This window comes from Onychomys torridus, chromosome 11, assembly GCF_903995425.1.
Source record: "Onychomys torridus chromosome 11, mOncTor1.1, whole genome shotgun sequence".
Classification (NCBI taxonomy): domain Eukaryota; kingdom Metazoa; phylum Chordata; class Mammalia; order Rodentia; family Cricetidae; genus Onychomys; species Onychomys torridus.
Genome location: NC_050453.1, coordinates 35,140,759 through 35,167,867, shown reverse-complemented (window position 1 = coordinate 35,167,867; position 27,109 = coordinate 35,140,759). Strand labels below are relative to the sequence as shown.

The following is a 27,109-nucleotide window of genomic DNA, read 5'->3' as shown; positions in this document are numbered from 1 at the left end:
GAGAGTTAAAGATCAATGCATAAATGATTTGCAGATGAAATCATAGCAACTGCCCATTTGTGACTTTGAAAAGCAGCAAAGATCATGGAGCTTAGGAAACTAACATAGTCTCGGCTTTGTCACTAATAAAGTGTATTTTTGTAAAAGATGGTAAATATCTTCATAGAGCGGAACTTGCAGAAACAACAAAAACAAAGCAACCGTACTAAGATTACAATACACAAAGTCCATAGTCATCCTTAGGTTTTAACCACTGAAATATGAGTGACAGTATTCTACCTGCAGCCATCACATCCTCAATTAGAGAATCAAGAGATCCTTCCATTTGTGTATGGCTTTGGCTTGTCACTTCTCTGAGTCATTTGTACTTTATTAGTTTTAGAAGCAAACTTTATGTTGCTCAAAACTGAAAGCTCTGGAGTTGGAAGTAAGGAAATGAAAATGAAAGTTTGGGCTCCCAAATGTGACATGTTATACGTGCAGAGTTTCCCCATTAGAACTAACTTTCGTGCTGCCGCTGCTGCCACTGCTACTCTGTGACCAGAGGCTTAGGGTTTGGGGTTTTTTTTGTTGTTGTTTTGTTTTGTTTTTTGAGGTGGGAGGGGGAACACAGGAAACTCCAATTTTTTAAAAAGTTTATTATTAAATTTATCTGTATGGGTGGTTGTCTGCACGTATGTCTGTGGAGGCCAGAAGAGGGCATCAGATCCTCTAGCACTGGAGTGACAGTTGTGAGCCTCCATGTGGATGCTGGGAACCCAAAAGCAGGTCCTCCAGAAGAGCAGCCAGTACTTCCAACTGCTAAGCAATTTGAAAGAAGCCAAGCAAAAACAATTTTGTATACTCAAAATGTAAATATTAATACTTGGTTTTATACAACATAAACAACATTTTATTCCAGAAGCTTAAGAGTGAGCTAAAATTGAATTGAGCTGCTTCTACTCACAGCCAGTATGCCCCCTCTGTCTAGGTGGTTGCTGTGTTTCCCAATGTGCTTGTAAAGTTTGGACCATGGGCTGCCGGATGATAGGGATCCTGTTTATTTTCTGTCTATCCCTAATTCACCTTTGAGTGGCATCTCAGCTAGAAGTCTGTAATGGACATGGCAGTTGCTCACAAAACAAGATACAGCCATTTTGCTGCTTGCTTCTGGTGGGTTCCTTCATCCAATAAAGGCCTTAGTGCCTACAATGTGATAGTGTCTTTTCTATGCCAGGAATCAGCAAACTCGGTAAAGAGCCAACTATTTTAGATTTTGTGGGCTGCAAAGTCTACCACAGCTGCTCAGTGTTGCTGCTATAGCATGTAAAAACATCCCTGGACAAAATGTAAGCAAATGAGTATGATTTTGTTCCAGTAAAATCAGACTGGAATCCATTTCATTACAATGGATCACGGAATTTATATTTATCAGACATTAAACTTTATAAAACTTACTTAATGATCCATGCAAAATGCTACAAACTCCATTTGGCTTTTATGCTATACCTTGCTGACCCTCGTTCTAGGTGCTGACCATAGAACAGTGCAGGAAAGAGTAATTTCCATTGAACTTCTCTTTATTGGAGGGTGGGGCAAAAATATTTCTATAAAATGATACTCTTTCCATAATGGAGCATCTCTGGCATAGGAAAGCCTTCATGGGTAACACTGCCCAGCTAAAAGCTAGTTTGATGCTTAGTTTCCACAGCAGTGCACACATAAAATGTTGGTGTCCATCACTTATGTGTACTTCTAGAGAACGAATGGAGACTTCCTGCTGAAGCTTGGTAGGCAGTAAGGTATTTTGTTAGACAGGTGTGTTTTTAAGGCTATGCACACTAGCAGACCTCAGAGTTCAGGGACTGAGATGATATTCACTAAAGGATTCATACATAAGGTGAGGAGCATATTGAATGTGTGGAAGCAGGGGATATTTTTCAAGGCTGACTTCCTACCTCACTCCCTTTTTTTTTTCTTTTACTGTATAATTGAAATTCCTTTGCTGAGTATAAAATGTTTCTTGAGCTCTTAGCCCTTAACAAAGACTTGGAACTTAGTGTTTCCTTGCTATGACTGAATCTTGTAAATGATTCACACACATTTTATGGCAGTGTTTAATATGCTGCCGAATTTTACAGAGTTACATTTTGAATCAACACAACTTACCTCCCCCTAAATTAACCACTATTAAATTAGCCCACTTTTCCCTAATTTTTCATATGGGGAGTCCAGACTTTGGTGAATGTGTGTACTTTTTTCCTTTTAAAATCATCACTTTAACTTCTTAATTCTACATAGACCTTTCCCAGGAGAGGCCTCAGAGCTCTGTGGCTCCCTGGAAAAAAAGGCAGCCTTCTATTCTTAACACGGGCTGTGCTGCTTGAGTACTATTGAACTTTAGTGCTTTTCTCTACAGTCAGTAATGAATCTTCTCTGGGAAGGCTGCTGCAGTTTTAGAAATTAAAAAGCACTCCATGAACACTGAGCAGCATTAGCACTTGTGTATCAAAACTTTAACCACTCTAGTTTGTTCTTATGAAGAATAAAGTATAAAGTATAAAGCTACTTTTTGAAAGTGGAGAGTCAAAGGTTAGAGCAGCTATTCCAGAAGTTTGAACCAGTCTATGAAATGACTGTATTCATTGTGTCTTAGTTAGGGTTTCTATTGCTGTAATAAAACACCAAGACCAAGAGCAACTTGGAAAGGATTTATTTCACCTGGCAGCTTGTAGTCCGTCATCCAGGGAAGTGAGGGCAGGAACTCAAGGCAGGAACCCAGAGACAAGAGCTGATACAGGAGCCATGGAAGAATGCTACTTACTGGCTTACTTTAGCTAGTTTGCTCAGACTACTTTCTTTTAGAACCCAGGGTAACGCCACCCACAATGGGCTGGACACTCCCACAATGTCAATCAAAAAGATATATGGTAGGCTTTGTTCATAGGCTAATCTAGTGGAGGCATTTTCTCAATTGAGGTTTCCTCTTTTAAAAGGATATTGGCTTGTCAAATTGACATAAAAACTAGCCAGGCCAGGTGGTGGTGGTGCACACCTTTAGTGCCAGCACTCGGGAAGCAGAGCCAGGTAGATCTCTGTGAGTTTGAGGCCAGCCTGGCTAGGACAAGCACCAAAACTACACAGAGAAACCCTGTCTCAAAAAAATAAAAAACAAACAAAAAACTAGACAGCACTCCTTGTGTTCTCAACATGATATGAGCCTATATCCATGTGAACTGACCTCTCAAAGGTCATCTTCATCGCTACAATGAAAAGGTACTTTAGGAAAACGCCATTTATCTCATTCACATGTTCCTTTTCCACACACTTGGTGGGGCTGGGCTGAAAAGCAGCAGCACCTCCATTGATCACAGAGAGCAAGACTAGAGTGGAGAAGGGAAGAAGAGTTGCAGCTATATGAAAGAGTTCAGTTGTCAGGGAAACCCTTGGCATCCATCCTGAGGCCACAACTGGAAGCTAAAGTTTGGATCCTTGGGAAGTGTTCTTACCTTGCCGCTCCTGTGGCTTTCTAGTGGTCTGATAGCATTGCAGCAGAAAAGAAGTGTGTCCTCCTTCCACCTCTTCTTGGTATGTTAGACAGTCTAGTAGCTACAAGTGTTCATTTAACTAGACATGGTGGTGTATTCACTATCAGAGAATCTCAAGGGAACCTTGACACTAATTTCATGTCTCCACAGCTGAAGGGTAGGATAAAAGGGTCAGTCAGGAATTTGAGGAGAAAACCCAGCCCTTGTGATTTCTATCTCATTGTATCTCAGTAGGTAATCCCCTCCTTCTTACCTTCTGGAGTCAAAAGACCAATCCAAAGCTTACTCAAAAGCTACCAGTGATCAATTATCCTCTTTGATGGAGAAATTTCCATGTGGTACAATGATGAGTAGTCTTCCAGACTCTTTCTAACTACTAATAGTCCTTGAGAGCCATTGTTTCCTGGGATATTTTTGACTAAAGATTCTAACTGTTAGGCAGTGTGTTTTGTTTTGTTTTGTTTCTAAAGTGAACAAGAATCTGCCTCTGTAGCATAACTCTTCCCCCTTCCCACTAAGCCTAGAGTCATGATTTCAGTAGAAACTGTACCCATAGGTTCATGTGTTGAATACTTTGTCCCCAGATAGTTGTACCATTTAGGAAGTGGGGCCTAGCTGGAAGAAGTCAGTAACTGGGGGCGTGCCATTGGAGGTTATGGCTAGTTCTCCCATCACTGCTTCCTCTCTGCTGGGAAGTGAACTGCCTCCTCTATGTGCTCCTACTGCATGGTACTCTGCCTTACCATAGGCCTAGAGCCAAGAACTAGGTACTAAAACCCCTGAAAGCATGAACCAAATTCTTGTGGTTCTTAAGCATTTTATCACAGCTGTACAAATATAACTAATACACATAGTCTTGGCTCCATTCTAGACATTGGATGGGGAATTGTAGAAAACATCAAATAGCAGAAGCATGATCCCTTCATGAAGCTTTAGGCAGATATGCACACGTGAAAGATAATTTGCATATAATATAAGAATCCTATAAAGCAAGGATTATGATGTTTATAAACAAATGAAAACAGCTAAAATAACCACACATAGTTACAAGATAGTTTAAAAGACAGCTTTACTGAATTGTCAAATGGGCTGTATAAAGGACATGGAATTTCAATGATTCTAAAAACTGGGTCATCTGCTATATTACATTGACTACTGAAACAAGTACCAAGAAAGCAGTTACACAGGTTGATCCTGCCAAAACCATAGTAAATATCTTGTGACTGATGACAAGTTACTTATCTGGTGATAACTTTATATAGTTAAAAAATAGCACAAGAAAGCATTCAGAACCTATCATGTTGTTACAACAATGAAAAGAACTCCTGTGGTTATGGACATCTCTATACTTGGAGATCATGAGAAACAACTGGTCAACCAAATGTCCAAAATGATTCTGCACTCAACTGAAGTTGGGGCCCATGTGGATCATCCCTTCAGAGCTCAGACTCTGTTCCTGATTTATTCATTCACAGAGAGGAAAACAGGAAGAACTATTTCTTTATTTCTTACAAAGTAAGAATAAATACAAAGAGTCTACTTTCCCCTTTTGAAATAGAAAGAAATTACTTCTTCCTCCACTTCTACTTTTCCCACAAACCCATCTTTCAGTTTTTTTCATCTTTTTAAATCTGCTGAATGTTTAAAATAACTATGTAACCCATTTCCTGTCTCAATTCATCCATATTTTCTAAAGAAACTGGGAGCCTCCTTTCTGAAACAAACCTCACAGAAGATGGCATCCCGGCCCCAGGTCCTCTAGGAAGCTAAGTGTCTACCTTCAGTTTGCATCTGGCTCAGATTTTCAAAATGAACTGCCATGAAGACATAGGAAGTTTATTTTGCTCTCTCCAGATGCTAAGATCAAGGCAGGACAAACTGACTAAAAGTTCTGTCAGTCGTCTCTTTTGATCCTCAGTGCTAGATACTATGTTTCCAAGTTGCAACCCTCACACAGGGATGTGTGCTGGCCTTTGAGAGAGTTCTACAGCCCGGAAGATTTCACTTGCTTGCTAACCAAGCTTGTCACAAACTAGGTCACCACCTGCTATGGAAGGGGCTGAGAGGAGTCAGCAGCACACTGCTTCCTTCAGTGCAGAAAAACTGAGCATGTCAGAGATCCATTGAGAGCAGGTGCTAACAGCAGTCCTTGAAAACTTTCCACCAGCAGCTAGCTGGGGCTCCTCAACATCAGCAAGCATGTGTGCGGGGCAGGTAAAAAGCATGCTGCAGACTTGGCAACCTTATTCAGTTCTCTTGCCAACTGCTCAAGCCCAGATTGAGGGAAGAATGGTGGTAGGACTGCAAGGACAGACTTGGAGCAGCTACTAAGTTCAGGAGTAATCTAGAGGATGGCAGGCAACACATAAAGATACACTACTGTGTAGAAGAATCAATGTTTCTTACTAAGAGAGTAAGCCCAACCCTGGCCAAGCTGTGAAGACAGCAAAGGAAGAGAACTATGTGTTATTGCAAATACCAGAGCACTGGAGAGAAGTCTGTAGAAAGAGACTGGAGGATGTGGTTTCAGAAACTAGCTGTCAGAAAAGCCCAGCAAGAGGAAATGCACAGCTAGAGAACACTACTAAGCAAGGGACTCAAAATTCACAGCTTGATGATATCATTTTGGAAAGTGGTGAGCCTTGCCTAGCCTTGTCTTTCCTGGTAGACATTGGCATTGCTTATCCTCCATTTCCTCAGAAGACTTCCCCCGCCCTGCCCGCCCCGCCCTGCCCCTGCCACTTCCATCTGCTCAACCATCAGTAGAAATTGTGTTTCCAGTCAGCCCTTTAGGAGTTTCTTTTCCTCTTTGATCCCGTAGAGGTAGTGCTATGTGGAAGTCAGGGTTGTGCTCTCTACTTTCCCCTAACCCTCTTATGTCTCTGGTGGGCAAATTAAAGGCAACCATATTCTGTTCTCCAGAGGAAGCATTCCTAGACTTCCCTGAAGGCAGAGCCCTGAAGTAGTTACTGTGTACATTCCAGAAAAATAGGGGTAGGCTGAAGAGTGTCAATCACACTGAGCCAGTTTAAAGCATTCAGAAATAAAATTAGCTAATTAATTAAAATTTTATTAATCACCATATTGTTCAGGATCCTACAAACTGATGACACTTGATTAAATCAAGAGATAAGACCAATGACTACTTAAAAGAAAGACAAGCCATGGACTCTGTAAAGCGTATTCTCTGTCAAGAGCTCCACTGCAAGGAGTAAAGCTGGTTATGTAAGAATTAAGAAGGCAAGGAATAACGTAGAAAATGGATGTTTATTATTAACCTACAATATTAAAACACTTTTAATAAAGAAGAAATATATAAATTTACTTGAGATGTTGGAGAAGCAGACATATTTATTATTTCATCAAGTACTGTATTCACTAACCCTTCACCAGTCTGACCCAGGTATTGTCATCTGAGATTTCATTGCAGCCAATCTTCTCCTTTTTTCTCCTGCCCTTCTAGTAGCTGAGTCTTAATTTTTGTTTGCTTTTACTTATGAAAGAGGTCAATGTGTGTAGCAAAGAACTCGAGAATTTCCAGATGCACCCACTGCTTTGTCTGTTCATTTATAGGAAATTTGTCCCATCAGAGGAAAGTATGGTCATATAATATGAATGGTAATTGCCTGGGAGCCTCAGACCAAAAAAAAAAAAAAAAAAAAAAAAAAAAAAAAAAGCAATGCAAAAATTGATGTTCTGGCCTTATTATGATTCTTTGTTTTCCCTGGTCGTAAAGCCTCATTGGACAAATTGCAGTATTGCCAAGCTGAAATAAAATAATAGAGCATCTACTGTCATCTGAAGGCTATAAAATGCTGCAATCCAGGAGTCAGTTGATTTTGCACATAAAATGGCCAACTACAAAAAGCAAGCAAACAAACAAAAACCCTTACAACTCAGGCAATTGGGGATTCGATAGTATTAGACAACAAATCTGAATTGTTGCCCAGTGTGCAGAACATCCAGTGATCTCTGACAAGCTACTGTTTGACTTTGCACACCTGCTCTGTTCCTTAGGATCTGATGCAACAATTAAACAGCTTCAGGCATTCTGAAAGCCTTTCCACTTCTTGGAAATAAAGGGCATGTTGGCTTAAAAGACCAGTATTCGGTTTCTTAGTTCTAGATGCCATAGTGCCCAGTGCTGGAAATGCCACCATCCATCACTTTCAGACACTTATTGACATGCTCTACCTGCAGGACTAGCAGTCTGACAATTACATAACTCACCATTTATCAGTGCAGTGTTGAGATAACTATCAATGCACATTGTTATCCAATCTTAGTATGATATTTAGAGGTATGAGTTTCCAAGCCTCGTTAAATAGATGGCCATGGTTGTACAGTGGTAATAGAAGACACTGGGTTCTAACCTGGTAGATTATTCACCCAAGACAACAGTAGCCAACTCATGGCTTCTTCTGCTACGATGACTTCTAACATTGTATAGATGTATTCTTTAACCAGAATTAAATTGGCAAAAGCAAGCTGATTAATAATGGTTCCTAGAGCTGTGGTTCTTCATTCTGGACTATGTACATCAACTGCAAATTTGTGTTTGGTATTTGTCATGCAACAGAGCAATTTTTTTTTTATTTGAAAAAAGGGCTAGTTAGACAAGAATTCTAAAACCTATTAAATTGATAGCTGCCTTGTTAGGGCCCTTAAACTACCTTGTCAGATACCAGCAATCTATTTTGCTGGCATTACTACAAAAGCTGCCATGAATATAGAAATCTCCAAACTTGAAAACTCCATTAAAAAAAAAAAAGAATTTGGTCATTTGCAAAAACATACCTTGTACAAGCAATAGAACAAAGCCGAGTATAGTAGTTCACACCTGTGACTACAACATTTGAGAGATGGAAGGAGACAGGGAGGAAGAGAGAATGCATAATTGTAAAATGAGCTAAAAGAAATTTGACTAGCCTATGGAAGTTATTTGGCAAAAGAACCCCTATGCACTTTCTTGGTTAGTATTGTGTCACTGACAAAATTAGCTTAATAAAGAGGGACTTTTAGAGACACTAAACTCTTGTTATAGTTTCCAAAAAGATAAGATTATTTAAGAAATAACAGCAAATGGACTCTGTCAGCAGAAACCTCTGCAGGCTTCTCCAGGTCAGGCCAGGAATCTCTCTCTAACGGCCAAGAGGAACCTGTGGTGTTTGGATTCAGAGAAGGAAGGGCTTCAGAAGGAGAGTGAGGCCTGTGTGTGTGAGATGTCTGGACAACCGGAACACTTTCCCTTTCAAGACATGGAGCTCAGTGATGGGGAACGTTCTCATCCAGGATGCAGTTCCCAAGAGGTACACTGAATCAATGGAAATCATTTTATTTCTGCTACTCTCCAGAATTTCTGAAAATATTTGCACACAAACCCAATCCTTTGGACAAGTAGAACAATGGATCAAAATGGAGAAAGTGAATAATACAGACGAAAACATAAACTGGCCACGTGCTTAACTTATTAAAAATTAGAATGAGGACTAGGGATGTATGAGGGCTTCATGTGTTTGCTTGGCTCCTGGGTTTGAGCCTTGGCACTGAAATAAGTAAGTAAAAAATAAATATAATTAAAATGAACCCTGTAAGCACCTAGGCTCTTTTCTTGGAAACTTATATTTGACAGGCTTATGAATTTGGATGTAACCATGGATTGTGTCAGACATTACTGAATCGTCTCATAATTTTTCGTACCTGAAAAGCTCTTTTCCAATAGGAACTCTGGGTCTTAAATCCATACTTTATAAAGTCTGAAAGGATGGCAAGAGGAAGCCAGCCATACCTGGCCATAGGGAGACTTTGCCTACATGAAAGTGTTATCAAGAAAAGAGGGCTGCCACTCTGCTGAGAGGGACCCTTTCAAGTGCTACACATGACCTGCATGGCTATCAGAGACAAAGACAGGTAGCTGAAGTCATGCTTCCTATGTGAAGCCAACACCATGGGAGAATTGGACTCTGGTTCTCACAAAGTACCTAAAACTTACATTTCCAAAGTGACTAATTGGCATCAAACGAAACTAGAAGGAGATATTCTAGAAGTGTGTTTTTGTCCTTGTGGCTGCTTGGCCCATCATAGCACAGCAGTACTTATTCCAATTATTTTAAGGATCATGTTGAGGAGGTAGCTGGTCTGGTACACTTCGTTCTTTCTGTCCCCCCTCCCCGTGTGATGGTTCCCACATAGCTCTAAATGGTGCTAGCAGTATGGGCTCCATCTGGACCTACAAGGCCAACAGTCTGATTTCAACAGAGTTCAAATGAGATTTTCAGCACTAATACATTTAATGGCAACAAAATAAACATACTTGTATCTAGATACTCAAGCTATAAATTTTTTTAAAGTAAATTTTATTGAAAATGGATTCTTCTCTCATACAGTATATCCCAACCACCGTTTCCCCTCCTCCTAGCTCTCCCCACCTTCCCTCTTCCTCAGATCCACTCCCTGTCCATTTCCCTTCATTAAGGAGCAGGAGTCCAAGAGACAATAACCAAACACAACAGAACAAGATACAATAAGACAAGACAAAAGCCCTCATATCAAGGCTAGACAAGGCAACCCAATAGGAGGAAAAGAGTCCCAAGAGAAGGCAAAGGAGTCAGTGGTACACCTGTTCCCACTGTTAGAAGTCCCATAAAAACACCAAGCTAACAGCCATAACATGTATGCAGAGGACCTGGTGCAAGCCCACGCAGGCTTATACTTACCACTTCAGTCTCTGTGGCCCCATGTGAATCCATGTGAGTACATAGGAGCCATTCTTAGTTGATCCAGTGGGCCATGTTCTCCTGGTGTCCTACATCCCTCCCGACTCCTACAATCTCTCCTCCCCCTCTTCCATGGTGTTACCCAAGCTCTGAGGGGAAGAACCTGATGGAGACATCCATTTTAGACTCTCTCATCATAAGGTCTGGCTGTGGATCTGTGTACTATCTATCACACTATAAAATTGACACGCAGAATATTGATTGAATAGAAAGATGGTATAGTAGAGAAACATTTGATCAATAGGCAAGCAGAAGCTGCAGAAGACAGGTCTATGCCGCTAGGTTTATAATGAGACAGGAGGTCTCTCTAGGTCCAATATCAGTGGATAAACAAGAGCAAGTATCTATTATGTTTAAAAGTAAGTAAGTGAAAATTAGAATTCGTCATATTGTGGTCCTAGTAATTACTTTGCTTGTATTTGTCTTTGTCACTGTTCTATTTCTGTGAATAGACACAATGACTAAGGCAACTCTTAAAGAATGCATTTAACTAATTAAAGCTTGCTTACAGTTTCAGAGGCTTAGTCCATTATTATCATGGTGTAGAACAAGGTGGCACATAAGCTGACATGGTGCTGGAGAAGTAGCTGAGAACTACATCCTCACCTGCAGGCAGCAGGGAGACTGGATCTAGCATGGGCTTTTGAAAAGCCCACTCCTAATGACACACTTCCTCCAACAAGTTCACATCTCCCAATCCTTCAAATTCTTTCAAAGGGTTCTACTTCCCGATAACTAAGCATTGAAATATATGAGCCTATGGGGGGCCATTCATATTCAAACCACCACAATATTTTCCTATGGGTTTACTGGGTATTTAGGTAATTACATTTGCTCAAAGAAAGGTAGACACTTTGATAAAAATAATATAAGATTGTAATGTTATTTAATAGTGACACAGAGACTATGAGAGCAAACACAAATTAAAAATAAGAGGCTTAGCTTCTCTGTGTTGAGAACAGGGAAAGACTTCCCTTCTTTTCATTATTTCTTAGTCTTTTCAAATGTATATAAATCTTCATAATGATGAAATAATCCTCTTACCTGTCTTTCAACTCAGCCAAATTTTCTTCAAGACACACCCCATCCCGCCTTATTCTTTTATTTTTGAGATCATAATATAATTATATCATTTTCCCTTCCCCTTTCTCCCTCCAATTTCTCCCATAGATCCCTCCTTGTTCCTTTTCAAATTCATGGCCTCTCTTTTCATTCTTTTTGTTAAATGCTATATTTACATGTACATACATATATATTCCCAAATATAAGAGGTTCAGTATGTATGATGCTATGTGTATGCATGTTTTCAGGGCTGAGCATTTGGTTCTGGACAACAGTGGTGTGCTCTTCCCTGGGAAAGATGATTTTCTCCCTCTCTCAGCATTCCTGAGTTACCTGTAGTTCTTAGTGTAGGACTGGGGTCTAGTGGCCATTACCTATCCTTTTGGTATGTCTGTTGTTGTCCTTGTTCAGTTCATGTTTTTGCATGCCTTTTTTATTAAATTAAAATGTCTTCAGGTACTTTGTAAAGCTAAGAGACTGTTGTGGCTTAAATCTGAAATGCATGTTAAGGACCTGGTTGTTAGCTAATAGGCTTTTGAGAAGTGATCAGATGTTTCTGGCTCTGACCTAATAAATAGATTGATTTCTTGATGGATTTACAGTATGATGGCATTATTGGGAATTGGTAGAAAGAAGGAGGCAGCATCTAGTTGGGGGAAGTAATTCCTTGGGGTATTTCCTTGAAATATGGTGTTATATTCAGTTGCTCTCTGCTTTCTGAGTATGAAGTGATGATCATCCTCCCCCACTACACCCTCCTGTTACCATGTTATTGGATACAAAGCAAGGGATCCAGACACCATGGATTAAAACCACTAAAATTGTAAGCCAAAATAAACCTTCACTTCTTTTTCCCCTCTAAAATACCTATCAGAGCAGAAAAACAAACAAACAAACAAATAAACAACAACAACAACAACAACAAAGCACCAGCGACAAAAACTAGCCTACCTTCAGTGGTCATCCTGATCAGTGTGCAACACAACCTCTACCATGAAGATTATAGGACACTTCCCCAATTTCTGGATAAAGCCACCACATGTGGTCCTCCACCACCAAAATCAAGTTGGCACAAGCTCTGTGCTGATAGGTGGACAAGTGTTTGCCCTTGAGGACTAGTGCTGATTTACCTGAGAACATTGATGCAATAGGTTACATCTGCTTAGATACTTGAAGTACAGGACACTTTGTCCTGGCAATCCTTTAGTAGACTACCTGAGATGTGTGACAGGTTTTGGTGAAATTGTTATTCAACTGCCCATCAAAGTCTTGCTTTCTTAGTACTTTTGCAGAGAGAATTTCTCTACTGAGGAGGATTTGGTGTTTAATTCTATTTTACCAGCACTCTTCTAAGGCATCAACCACTCTGTTCTCTAGCTTCACTGTATCTTACATTTTTTTCCCCATGAAAATAATATGAATCCTCTAGACAGTAGAGAGGGTGTGGTCAAAACCAATCAATCAAACATCATTGCACTCTAACGGACTCCCCACCCTTTGTCCCTGCTCTACCCAGTGCTGTTTTCTTGGTTACATTCTGTGGCTGGGGTAAGATACCATGACAAAAGCAACATATAGGGAAAAGGGATTATTTTGCAGTCTACCATGATGGGAAAGGCACAGACAGCATTAGGAGCTTGAGGCAACTGATCACATTGCATTCACAGTCAAGAAGCAGAGAGGGACTGATGCTGTGTTTATTTCTTCCTTTGTACATAGTCTGGAACCTCAGCCCAGGGAATGGTGATACCCAAAATGGGTGGTCTTGCTATCTCAATTAACCTAATCAAGTTATTCTCCTAAAAGCATGCCCAGAGGTCTCCCAGGTAGTGCTAGATAGTATCTAATTCACAGTGGATTAATTATCACAGTCATCCAAACCACAGATGACTCAGAAGCACTGTACTAGCCTGAATTTGAGAAATGTGCTAGTCTGTGCTGGGTTCTTTCTCTTAGTGTCCATGTAGTAGTGCTAAGTGCACAAGAGACTCAGGGAGCTCCTTCTGTTCATCCTCCATATAAGACACTTCATCTTTCTTGGAGCAGAACCAGGTCCCCCAAAGTTCCCATAGTTCCAAATCTTGGGTGATGACATGCTTGCCACACCTTAGAGAGTTGCTGCAGACCCAATGTCACCTTGCTTTCGTCATTAGGGTCTATGTGGCTGGGTCTGTGAGGAACTACAATGATTGTTTCTACAATCAAAACTCATGTATGGTATCTTTTATCTGTTCTCATCTATCAGGCAAAGAAAGGTCCTATGGGGAAAAGGGACATAACCACTTACTTACCTGGAACATATTTGTCTTATCTCTCCCAGTTGTTCAGCTTCTTATGGCTTGATTTTCAAAACCCTCATAAAATGTGCTCCTTTGCCCCTCGATTCCACTGTTTTCATTCTCCCCGACATTCGAGCCATTAATACCCAGACATTCAGTGGACACTCAGATAAGTGCTGGGAAAACCCAAATTCCAGTCTAGCACAGTCTCCTATCAATAAGCTTCGCCCAAGTTCAGCACCTTCCCAGGAAGACCTTTCATGATGGAAACCTTCCACTAGTCCATAGCACCCCTCACCCCCACCTTCCCTGCACCACTCTCACCATGGCAGAACTTAGGCTTTGCCACATCATCCTTGGGGGTCTGCATCCCACTTAGCTATGCAGATCCCATAGCTGGCATGCATCTATTCCCATACACATTACCTCATGCATAGAATCTCAGAGAAGATTTCTGTATACCTCTACTCAGCAAGCAGCATGCACATGTCTGAATTCAAGTCCTGTCTCTTCCCTTTAGTCAAGAGAACAGAACATATTTGCCCTCATCATCTCCTTTACTGCCCCCTTCTCCTGACCATGCACAGCCTGTCCTCTTTGGAGGGCAAGTGAGAGATGGTGGCTACATAGAAGAGCCCAGGACACATAAATATTTATAGGTGGGTTATTTATAGACCTAAGGAGCTCAACGGCTCAGCTTTAACCATTCGGTGAGCTTCAGCCTTTGTGCTTCCAAGTTGCTGGAGTGCCGGAAAGTTCTGGGTGGTTCATGAACTCTGCAACCCTTTCTGGGTCCTGCAGGAGTATGCAGCTGCTGCTGTCTGCCTAGCCTGAACACCTTTGAGGAATATGGACTCACGCTGCCTCCTGGAGCTATCATCAAGTGCTTGCTATGGACACGTTTAATCCACCGCAGAATAAGAGCACACGGGTGGGCTGGTTGTGCTCCTCAGTAGTGACAGGACCTTGAGCCTTGCAGAACAGACAGCTACTTGCAGAGGCCTTTAAGGAACATTTGCTCTGATTCAGGCAAGTAAACACTCCTGGGCCTCTCCTCCTGCTCATGTTTAGGCATTCTGAAACTAGAGAGGTGAATAGCATGTTGGCTATAAAGTAGAGACATCCCCAAGGAGACTTGGGGCCTATGTCCTATACTTCAGACAGAGGGCAAGGCCTTAAATTTACATAGTCATTAATATTTATTGAGATTAGCTACATGCCAAGCATGTGTTGAGTATTTTACATGCATTACTTTTATTTAATTCCCTCCAACAGCCGCAACAAAAAAAGCACGGATGAATCAGATATGTTCAGTGTGTGAGGCCTAATTAAGTTGCACAAGGTATAACTGGATCATGTTCAATTCTTCGTGTGCATATTACACTGTAATTCAAAAAGCTCCGTGAAGCATGTGCTCTTATCTCTTTAAAGAGGAGCTAAGTCAGTTTGATCCCTGAGTCCAAACTCATAACCAGCCTGTATTGTGAAGTGTCTCTAAGTATCTTCCCTAAACTCAGCTGCCTAGAAGGACTCTTAGTACCACAAGGCACCCTTGCCACACATGTGAAATGAGTCCACAACTACTGTGTGCTTAGCACCTAGCACAAAACTCAAGCCCTGTGGGACTTCCAGAGAATGTGCTAAACAATGAGTTGCTCCCAAGGTAACTCTTTCCTATTGAGAATTCCAAGTAGTCACCTATCCCAGCATGTGTTACTCTGCCCCTATCTAGCTGCTGGCAGCAGCCTCACCCTGTCACATCTTCCTCAGTTTAATTGGCCCCCAGACCTTGCCACAACTGATGCCATGATGGGAGCACCATTCAGGCCTTGAAACTCAGCCTGTAGACAGTACCACCTGCCAAAATGAGAACCAAGAGCTAATCCATCAGAGTCCATAGTTCTGGGAAAGTCGCTAAATACACTAACCTGGCTTTTTGGCTTCTGTATTTCCACTCCTGGCTAACTGTTCTTGTTAACTGAGGTATGTAAACACAAGATGTAGTTTTTGGCTTAAATAAAAACTCATGCCAAGAAAGGCTTGGGACTATACTTGGGTCCCAAACACTCAATATAGTCGTCAGCCTAGTAAAGACTTTCCAACCCATGTCCAAATGATCTTCTCTGGTGGATACTTCACAACATTAGAAGGTTGGAGTTGAAGTCAGTTTCTACAAAAATAGATGGGGAAGCATTGAGGGGTGGTGGTGAGAACAAGAAGTTGAAATTATCTAGGCAGGTTAAGGTAAAAGACATCAAAGAGAAGTAACCAGTTTTTGTTTGGTTTTTATTATTGTTGCTTATTTGTTTGTTTTCTTTTTATTGTCTAAAGGCCAAAAATGTCTTTGGGCTTCTGGGCAGCCTTGTTCTTGCCAGAGGCTGGAGATGCCACAAGTATTTGATAGCTCTGATCCATGATTTGGCCCTTAAATGATTTTAGGATTCTCTCTTCACAAGGTGGAATGTTAAGTTAGCAATAAAGGCCCATAGAGAAAAAGTAATTTCTATTCAAGAAAAGAGAATCTCTGGCTATGTGTGACTTAATATTTCTGTGATGAGTAAGTAGATCTTTTTGGAATATATAAACACACCCCTTGTGCTCACCAATCTAATGGCTAAGAATGTCATCAAAGAACATCTAAGGCCTACACAGAGTAGAGACTTCTCTACTTTGAAGTACCCCACCTCTCTGATGTTTAAAGTGCCTTGGCTTATGATTTCCTTTGTTCTGTTACTACGAAAACTTCATGAAACTGTTTCCACAATGGAACATGCTATTTGGGGTGACAGGAGTCTGTGTCCCTGGGCCATGGTGTTGAGATCAGGCTGTGTTCTGTCCCAAGTCAGTACATACTGTATGAAACAATGATTTGTCAGGTGGTGAATTGCCCTGAGAGGCCGAATTTTACAAGCAGCTGTTAACTATATTTTACATACAAATGCAGAAAAATAGGACAACTCTGCACCTTGGTGGACATGGAAACAGTGCCATATGTTCCAGTACCACTCATGAGGCACTGGCTGATAAATAACTCATTCCTAACAGTAGAAAGGATACTACCCTACACGTTCACACAAGAGTATTGGGACTGAGGAAAGAGTGTGACCCTTTATATTTTGACCTCACAAAAGAGAGTTTATTCTGGGAGCAAATATGAGTGAGATGTGTCCTGACATGCTAGGTCAGATCCATAAATTAACACGAGGTTCAGAACGTTGGAAGCAGCACTGGACCCAGATGAATGAATGGGTGAAATGAAGGACAGTGGCTAGAGAAGGCCCCGTGAACAGAGGGGACCAAGCTGAGCTGAGGCTCCTGAGATAGTCAGTTCTCTCTGTTAGTTCCTCCATGCTTGCATTGAATGGTCACCTGACAATCCAGTGGGGCTGTAGCAAGCACAACATCATTGTGTGTCTCTCCTTTTCGTGAGGTGTGCCCCAGGAAGCCATCCTGGTAATGACTTTTTAGCTTCTGTAGGCAAGCAGGGCTCTTGGAGGGGGGGGTTCTCAGACCCCCCAACGACCTGTGTGTAGAGCTTTGCAGGGCTGGAGGTGTAAGTGATGGGACAAGTGTCTAGAATGTGCAAAGCCTTAGGTTTGCTTTGATCCCTAGCACCATAAAAAAGGAGAAAGAAAACCAAATTATAATAATAGAAAACATGCTACAGAGTCTGTTTTAGTTAATGTTCTATGATAAAACACCATGACCAAAAGCAGCTTGGGGATAAAGGGGTTTATTTGGCTTCCACATCCTGATCATAGTCCATCATGAAAGGAAGTCAGCACAGAAACCTGGCAGCAGAAGCAGAGACCATGAAGGAATGCTGCTTATTGGCTTGCTCCCAGTGGCTTGCACAGCCTGCTGACTTACATACCCTAAGACTATCTGCCCAGGGATAGCACTACCCACAGGAGGCCCCACATCAGTCATTAATCAAGGAATGCCTTATAGCTTCGCCTATAGATCACAGTGATGGAGGCAGTTTCTCAATTGAGATTTCTTCTTCCCAGATGATCCTAGCTTGTGTCAAATTGACAAAAACGTATCTACTACAGTGGCTTAAACAAATGAGGGTTTATTTTTCTTACTTAAGATGCCCAGGGGAGCTGGGCAGTGGTGATTTCTGTGAGTTCGAGGTCAGCCTGGTCACAAAGTGAGTTCCAGGACAGCCAGAGCTGTTACACAGAGAAACCCTGTTTTGAGGGGGTGGGGAGATGCCTGGAGGTAGATGATAGCTCCTGCTGCTGACTCAGTTCTATAAAGCCAAAGACCCCAATACTCTTTTGATCATTTTCTCAGAATTTCAAAATGGCTGCTCTGCTGGAAGTCCAGACATAAAATTAATCTTTACTATAAAAAAAATTAAAAAAGACTGGGGTGATGATTATAAAACCCAAAAGAGAATATCTACAAGGGGCCTCACAACAGGGGTCCATTTGTGTCTTATTAGCTATAGTAGTGATCCAGGGCCACCCTCAGTAAAAAATAAGTTGGGAATGGGTCTGCATCAGCCAGTCTACCTTGTTATTAATGCCCAGTTTTTCTGATAACCCAGCTGAGTGTACTAGGACCCAAAATGTCGATTGATAAAAAGCTTTGGAGACAGTTTAAATAGTCTGGGGACATTGAAAGGAAAATACTTTTCCATACACAATGCTTCTGATGTCAATTGCCATGGCTTTTCCACACCAAGCAATTTTCAGGTTCTCTGTGGGTACCAAATGGATGTCCTGCAGGTTCTCACACAGATTCCCAGGAGTGAGAACAGACCCAGCAAACTAAGTGTTCAGTCCCACACCACATGTCCCACTCAGATGACATCACAGGCCAATGACTGGTATACACTGACTGACACTTCTTTTACTGTAGGGTGTCCAGAGCCCAGGTTCTGAGTGACTCATGACGCACAGGAAGACCCTAATCACTCTGGGGATGTCATAAAGGCTTGGATGAACAGTAGAACAAGGTGGGATACAGGGTGAGGTCCAGAAAGCAGGGGTCCAGAGCAGCCTGTATCCCCACTAGGTTTGGGTGTGAGTGCCATCCTTCCGGCATTCGCCTGAAGTGTCCTGTTTTCCTTTCGTAGGGGCTCTTTACAGAGGTTTCATTTCAAAGGCAGGACGAGTCGCTTGTGATCATGTCATCTCCAGCGCATGGCGCTCAGATGGTGGGACTGAAATTTCCAACTCAGTAACTGAACGACCAGTTCTTCTGACCACCATGCCATATCTCCGAGAGTCATCTCTGTTATGACATGTTGACGGGGGACCCTGAGGGTATCGGTGCACGCAGGAAAACATGATGGCATGCTGGGCAGATGCAGCAACGGGCTTGCGGGCAACCCACTCCATGCTGGCCTGGCGGGAGGGCAGTGGCAGACAGTCATTCACGACCCAGACAGATGCTGCATCCGCGCGTGGAAATGGTTAGTTATAGCAGAGAGATAAAGAGAAAGATAGAAAAGAGGGAGAGAACAGAGAGAGCGAGAGAGGAAAAGCAGAAGAGAAAGGGGAAGGGGAGTGACCTTTCCCCAAAAATGAAGCTTTTTACATCAGGACTCAGAGCGGCACCAAGGGGCAGGTCAGAATATCAACAAGCTCTACAGCAAAAACTCAGGGGCTGTAAAAGGAGGCTTCCTTCCTTCCTCCCTCCCTCCCTCCCTCCCTCCCTCCCTCCCTCCCTCCCTCCCTCCTTCCTTCCCTCCTTCCCTCCTTCCTTCCTTCCTTCCTTCCTTCCTTCCTTCCTTCCTTCCTTATTCTTTGAGACAGGGTTTCTCTGTGTAGCTTTGTGCTTTTCCTGGAACTCACTCTGTAGTCCAGGCTGGCCTCGAAATCACAGAGATCCGCCTGCCTCTACCTCCCGAGTGCTGGGATTAAAGGCGTGCACCACCTCCACCCGTCCAAAAATGGCTCAGCCGTTAAAGGCTAGGCTCACAACCAAAAAAGAGGCTTCTTATGAATAACAAAAGCTATGTCTCTCACTCCAATCTGAGAGTTATGTGCCAGGAGCCACAGACGAAGGCCAAGTGCATATTTCTTATTATGTCACCATGTCAGCTCCTTTAAAACACAAAGAACTGAAGCCGCGGTAGCAAGAAAGCTGGTAGATGACAAAAGAAGTTGTCCCAGGCAGCCCCCCTTGTGTCTGGACGAGGTGCCCCGCAAACCTGTCAGCAAGCAGTGTAAGGAACAGCCTGCTTTCTCGGGGTCCCCTCAACACTTCACAGATATGAGAGCAGAATTCTCTCATATGGAGACTCGGCCCGCTTTTCCTCCCACATTGGTTTGAGCCATCAGGGAACAGTATCAGTTCATCCCTCCAAGGCAACAACTCTCACAGTAGGGCCAAGAGCTGGGTGACACAAACCCAGGATGATGGATGGGGTGTGGTGGCAGTTGTGGAACAGCCCAGGAAATAGTTATTGGATGGCTGAAAAACCACCTTGGTCCTTGGATGAAGTGGCCTGAAGTAAGGGAAATCTCCCAAGAGCATCGCATCTTAGACTATGGGTTAGATGCAACTCCATGCGGTTCTAGAAAGATCTGGCAACAGTAAACAGTTTCTGACTGTACGAAGACCAAAAATTAAGTCGAAGTCTACATCTATATGCCCAAGATCACACAAGAATTTCTTGGGTGAAAAAGAGTCACAGGTAGAAAAAGTTTAAGAAGCCCTGCCTTAGAGCAAGCACCTTCCCAAAAGTAGAGGCAGACCTCAGGAAAGGCCAGCAGAGCTTTACTCCAGCGAGGCAGACACATCTGCAGAGTGAAGGCTCCCACACTGGAGAAAATCAAGAAGTGGGCGTCCTGCACCTTTGTCCCTTAAGGCTTTGTTGAGGTGGGTGTGAAAACTGTGTTCTTCCCTGTGTGACCTGAGCCTTCAGTGTGGAACTGTACTCCATCCCCCCCAGTCCAATCAGGGAGAAAATGTCAACTGCATCTATTCTGTTTGCTTGCTCATTTGCACTTTTTCTCTTTGAAAAATTAATTGTACTTATTACTTGAAAATTTCATACATGTATACATTGTATCTTCATCCTATCTCCCCATACTCTCTCCTCTAACTCCTCTAGGACCAACCCCCATCACATCTCTCTTCTAACTTCATGTCCCCTTACATATTTTTTAAATATATTACTTTACTTTTCATGTACGAGTGTTTGATTGCATTCTTGTCTATGCACCACATACATGCCTAGTGCTATGTAAGTCAGAAGAAGGCACTGGATCCCCTGGAATTGGAATTACAGATGGTTGTGAGCTGCCCTGTTGGTGCTTAGAAGTGAGCCCTTGTCTTTTATAAAAGAAGCCACTGCTCTTAACCATTGAGTGATCCCTCCAACCCCCTGACTTACTATTAATTTTCAGTCCATAGAATTATTGGTACCCATAAGTACATGGGTGTGGGGTCACTCACTGAGGGGTGCAGAACTGAACAGTGTTCTCTCTCCTAAAGAGAAATGATTCGTCCTCCACCCAGAAGGCATCAACTAACTCAGCTGGGAGTGGGGCCTCAGGATCCCTTCCCTCCTTCATGCTGGAATTAAAATTTATGTCTGTGTGTGAGTGTTTGTCTGCATGCATGTCTATGTCCTACTTGTATGCCTGAAGCCAGCAGAAGTCAGAAGAGGGTCAGATTCTCCTGGGACTGGAGTTACAGATGGTTATGAGTCACCGTGTGGATTCTGGGAATTTAAACCCAGGTCTTCTGGAAGAACAGACAGTCCTCTTAACTGCCGAGTCATCATCTCTCCAGCCTCCATTCTAGAATTTTAACTGGCTTGATCTTGTGGAAGTCATGTGTAGGTAACCACAGCTGCTGTGGTTCATGTGTGCAAAAGCCATGCCATGTCCAGAGGACAGCATTTCACAACACTTCTTCCCATCTTCTGGCTTTTACATTCTTTCCACCCCTCTTCCTTGATACTCCTTGAGCCTCGAGAGGGGGCAGGGATGTAATAACCCATTTATGGCTGAGGATTCACAGTCACTCATTCTCAGCGCCTTAAACACTGCACTAACCATTACCAGCTACAGTAAGCTTCACTGACCAAGGCTGGGAGAAGCACAAATCTAGGTATATTAATACAAATATTTAGGAGACTGATAACATGACCGTTAAGGAAAGTAACATCAATACATTCTCCCCTAGGACCTATGACCTCCCTGCCCTGGAATTGTGAGCATGTTTACAGTACCAGGAATGAATCACCTCCTGTGGAACAGGCCTCCAATCCAATCAAGAGAGGGGTTACCCTGTAACCATGTGTCACTGTTGCAGGAGTCAGCACTTCTTGCCTGGCAGATCAGTACTGTAGTATGCAGGGGCCTGTGCTGGAGAAGACCAGGGATGTCTTTTCTCCGCCAACAGCCTGTAGAGCCCCTTCTGGCACTATGAGAGCTAGCCAGCAGGGAGGACATCCTGGCCAGTTCAAGACTAATTTCTCTGTGTCCTGCAACCAGTGTGTAATATCTTTCATAGTAAGGCCTTACCTTCTAGTTATGACAAGCCACCAAGGCCAGTGCAATAGCCTGCATGATTTTGGGGTCCCTCTGGATCCTGTCTGACCAATAACTCCTAGGGAGATAGCCTATGCCTGGCACTGAGATTTTCTTTTAATAACCTGTGTCTTCTGGGAGCAGCATTGCTCACTAATGTGGAATACTTCTCTTCAAACTCCCTTTTAAAAAATTATATTTTTAATTAGCTTTAAAACTGGTGGGATTTCATAATGTTTCTTTACAGACTCTTAGTTTTATTTAATCCACTTTCCTCTCCTGGAAACTTCACCTGCTCTTGTCCCCCATGCCCCCTAAACCTTCAGTTCCTACTCTTGACCCCTATGCCCCCTAAACCTTCAGCTCCCACTCTTGACCCCCATTCCCCTAAACCTTCAACTCCCACTCTTGACCCCCATCCCCCTAATCCTTCAGCTCCCACTCTTGACCCCCATCCCCCTAAACCTTCAGCTCCCACTCTTGACCCCCATCCCCCTAAACCTTCAGCTCCCACTCTTGACCCCCATCCCCCCAAACCTTCAGCTCCCACTCTTGACCCCCATCCCCCTAAACCTTCAGCTCCCACTCTTGACCCCCATGCCCCTAAACCTTCAGCTCCCACTCTTGTCCCCCATTCCCCTAAACCTTCAGCTCCCACTCTTGACCCCCATCCCCCCAAACCTTCAGTTCCCACTCTTATGCCCCATCCCCCTAAACCTTCAGCTCCCACTCTTGTCCCCCATTCCCCTAAACCTTCAGCTCCCACTCTTGACCCCCATCCCCCAAACCTTCAGTTCCCACTCTTGTGCCCCATCCCCCCTAAACCTTCAGTTCCCACTCTTGACCCCCATCCCCCTAAACCTTCAGCTCCCACTCTTGTCCCCCATCCCCCTAAACCTTCAGTTCCTACTCTTGACCCCCATCCCCCTAAACCTTCAGCTCCCACTCTTGACCGCCATCCCCCTAAACCTTCAGTTCCCACTCTTGACCCCCATCCCCCCAAACCTTCAGCTCCCACTCTTGACCCCCACCCCCCTAAACCTTCAGCTCCCACTCTTGTGCCCCATCCCCCTAAACCTTCAGCTCCCACTCTTGACCCCCATCCCCCTAAACCTTCAGCTCCCACTCTTGTGCCCCATTCTTTCCTGTCATTTGTGCTCTACTATCCCTCTTGTTAACACGTTTTTGCTTGAACCGCAAGATCATGGATTCCCAAAGTAGGTTTCATTGTGGCATTTTTCTAAACAAAACGTATTTTATCAACTCTCTGTTCCTCTTCTCCCCAGCCCCCTTCCCACCCACGGACCTTCAGCAGTTTCTGTCCACGTCCATGGCACACACATGTACTTTGCCCCTCGTTTCCTCTGAAAAGGGTAGTGAACTACATTTAGTGTCATCAGTTTATCATTTTAGCTTTGTAGAGAACTTAAGGACCCCAGCTGCTCTCGGGGTTTGCTTCTAACTAAGCAGGTTGAGGGGTGCTTGCTGAGATGTTAATGTCTGAGAGTTTTAATTGCCTCTTTGAGATTATTTTTCCTTTCCCAATCCCTGAATCCTGGCCAATCCCAACAAAATGGCACCTCAAAGAATGACAGTGTGGTTTGCTGGTAGCTGCAAGCTAGAGAGCACTTGAGGGGAAGCAGTGTCCATAGAGGCTTCCTTTGGCCTTCTGGGTCAGCCTGAAGTCAGACCCTCCTCCAAGTGGAGCTCAAGGGCATGTAGCCCCTCCCTGGGTTATCATCCCAAGGAAGATGGATTTGTTCATAGGAGCAAAGATTGGAGGTAGAAATGCCCAGAGGGAATTTGTCACAGAAGTCACCTCTCCAGAAGGCCTGTTTATCATGATCAGAAGTCACTTTCTGTTCCTTCTTGCTCACATTCTCCTCTGCTCTCCAGAGGAGTCCTTAGACCTCCCTGGATACGTGACTACTCGCTTCTCCTTCATGGGGCAGCCCCATGCACACAGGCTGGCATATCTTTTCTCGAATTAGTCTTACACTCAGATTTATTTCACAGGCTCAGTCATCAAACCTCAGAGGGCAGAAGTGGTCCCTCCCCAGTCCCACTCATACCTAGACCAAGAGAAAGACAATACATGCATCCTGGAAATCTAGAGTTGTGATCCAAGAAGTAATTTGATTTTCAGCCTTCAAGAATGCTTTGGCAATTTGTTAAACTACAACTCTAGCAATGTTTAACTTCAGATGTGCACTGTGGGAGAGGAGACATCCCTCACTGAACTTTCACACCTTTGCTGGTATATTTCCCATTCCCCAAGGCAGCACTATTTTTTTCTTTTTGTCACCAGCACCTAGTGTTTGAATGTTTGTACTAAAATAGCTTAATGCAGCCCCACTGGATCCTGCCTGTCCCCAGGATACAGAAATTCTTTACAACTTTCTCAACCAAGTTAGGAGGTATTAAATTGGTGAGCTATGTCACAAATGAACACTTGCTAAAAACAGCTCAAGCAACACTTTTTAAAAATTATGAACTATGGGGTTGGGGATTTAGCTCAGTGGTAGAGCGCTTGCCTAGCAAGCATAAGGCCCTGGGTTTGGTCCTCAGCTCTGGTAAAAAAACAAAAAAAAAAAAAAAAACAAAAAAACTAGTTCAGATATGCCCATATTTGTTTTAGAGGAGGCCAGAGGGTCACTCAGGCTAGTCTACAGGATCACTGTTATTGCTGGTGCTCTGCTATACCTCCTAATGAGCTAGACAGGCATGTGGGAAGGGTAGAAGACTGAATGCTCTTCTCTGTGTGTGGCCTCCCAATGGGACCTTCCAGCCTTAGAAGCACAGGAAGCAGGTTGGAGACCAAAAAGGTGCTGCTCGGTAATGCCAGGCTAAGAACTAAAAAGCAAGTATATATGGTCCTCAGAGACTATGCAGGGACTCTGGTTGTAAGGCCAGTAGTGAAGCAGCCGGAGCCCCTTCAGAAAACCCAGGAGAGGTGGGTTTTCATCCATTTAGGCAGCAATGACAACCTACATTAGTATTTTTCTTTAAAATATAATTGTAACATTTCCCTCTTCCCTTTCCTCCAATCAACTCCTCCATGACTCCCCTCCCCCAGTTTGTTCCCTTGGCCATAGCAGTTTTTGACCCAGTCCTGTAGGCTAGAAGGGTCAGGCTCCATGGACGACTCTCTTCTGGGTTGCAGTCAGTTTTTTATTTTGGCTCCAAATGACAGACAGACAGCAAGCTTGCTCAGTTCTGCTGCTGCTGCTGCTGCTAGTGATAGTGACTTGGTGGTGGTGTATTTTTAACTCATTTGCAAAGCCTCCATCCTCCTGAGCTAATCAGCTCTTAGTGACCCCATCCACAAACCATCACATCAGATGAAGGCTGTAATATATGGATGAGGGTGCATTCAGTCCATTGCAAGTGGGGCTCCCCAGCTTGCTTCTCTGCTATTCATCCACATCCCTGGAGGGCAGGCTCTGTTGCTCTGCTCTTCCAGAAACCATCTATATTTGTGGGTAAACATCCACTGATGGCTTTTTACAGATGACTATCCATTGTCATTTGTAAAATGGACTGGCTGATCCTCAAGATACTACTGGTCATGTCAGTTAGTGAATAGTTTTCAGAAACATCCGTGTGTGTGTGCGTGCGCGCACGCGCATGCGAACGCATTCTTGTCTCTGTATGTGTACAAATTGGGGAAATAATCTGATGGCTGTGTGATGAGAAATTCCCCTCATGGCCCCTGCCACATGGTGCTGTGGTCCATAGCACAGTGTGGGAGAATCCAGAGCTGCAGCCATATGGCATCCTGCTTCTCATCCTTCGAAATGAGAGGACACATGCTCTCATTCCAAAAACTTTCTTGGCTATCTTCTGAGTGTCAAGTACAGTAATGGGTTCTGGGGAAGAAAAGAAAACAAAACCATTAAGAGAACATGGGGCCTACCCCTAAGAGAAGAACACTGCTCTGATGTGTGAACTCTGGTTAGGAATGAGGAGGGATGCAGGAAATCTATTGACTGTGATTTCCCAAACAGTTGTAGAATGTAATCCCTTGAACTGTTACAGAAACAAAAGTCATTTTTGTAGTTCGTTGTTTTTACTTTTTATCTTTTTTTGCTTTTGGGGGGCACCCATCACCCAGCTCCCAAATAAATAAAAGAGGCTTATTCTTACTTATAAATGCCTGGCCTTAGCTTGGCTTATTGCTAGCCAGATTTTCTTAAAACTTAAATTATCCCATCTACCTTTTGCCTCTGGGCTTTTACCTTTTTCTATTTCTGTATATCTTTTCTTTCCTTCTTTTTCTGTGTCTGGCTGGGTGGCTGGGTGACTGGCCCCTTCTTTTCTTGCTCCTCCATCTCTTCTCTCCAGATTTCTCCTTCTATTTAGTCTCTTTGTCTGCTAGTCCTGCCCATCCTTTCTTCTGCTTTGCTATTGGCTGTTCAGCTCTTTATTAGACCAATCAGGTGTTTTAGACAGGCACAGTAACATAGCTTCACAGAGTTAAACAAATGCAACATAAAAGAATGCAACACATCTTTGCATCATTAAACAAATGTTCCACAGCATAAATGAATGTAACACATCTTAAAATAATGTTCTATAACACATTTTAGTCTTTGTTTATATTTTTGTTGGGCATTTTAAGACCATATAGGTGACAAAACTTAATAATTTGTTTTTATTGTGAAGGCCAGCAGAGGGTATGGTTCTAGGGGTCACTTGGTCTTGGGAAGAGCCTGTGCCTCTCTCTATCCTCCTTTTTTTTTAAAATCAATTCTTACATCTATGTGAGGATAAATCAAAAGCTTTGCTTGGATGTAGCTTCATTTGGAAATACAGATAAAGCCCTTCCTGTATGTTGACCCTCTTCTTTGTAGACTAGATGTTGAGTCTACCTGATGTGATCTTTATGGTGTCCCCAAACAGGAGGACAGGTGACTTGCCACAGGCACAGGGTAGGGCATTTTGATAGATGATTCATAGTCCCTAGG

General features: G+C 43.1%; 1 protein-coding gene across 1 annotated transcript; it reads left to right on the top strand.

Moving 5' to 3' along the window:
* Positions 1–22,486: 22,486 nt before the first annotated feature.
* Positions 22,487–23,320, top strand: LOC118592859 (extensin-like). Its single transcript, XM_036201961.1, has one exon. The coding sequence runs from the start codon at positions 22,487–22,489 to the stop codon at positions 23,318–23,320; it is 834 nt and encodes a 277-aa protein (XP_036057854.1).
* Positions 23,321–27,109: the final 3,789 nt, after the last annotated feature.

Coding starts and splice junctions, on each gene's coding strand:
- LOC118592859 (XM_036201961.1), top strand. CDS start 22,487: ATGCCCCCTAAACCTTCAGCTCCCACTCTTGACCCCCATTCCCCTAAA.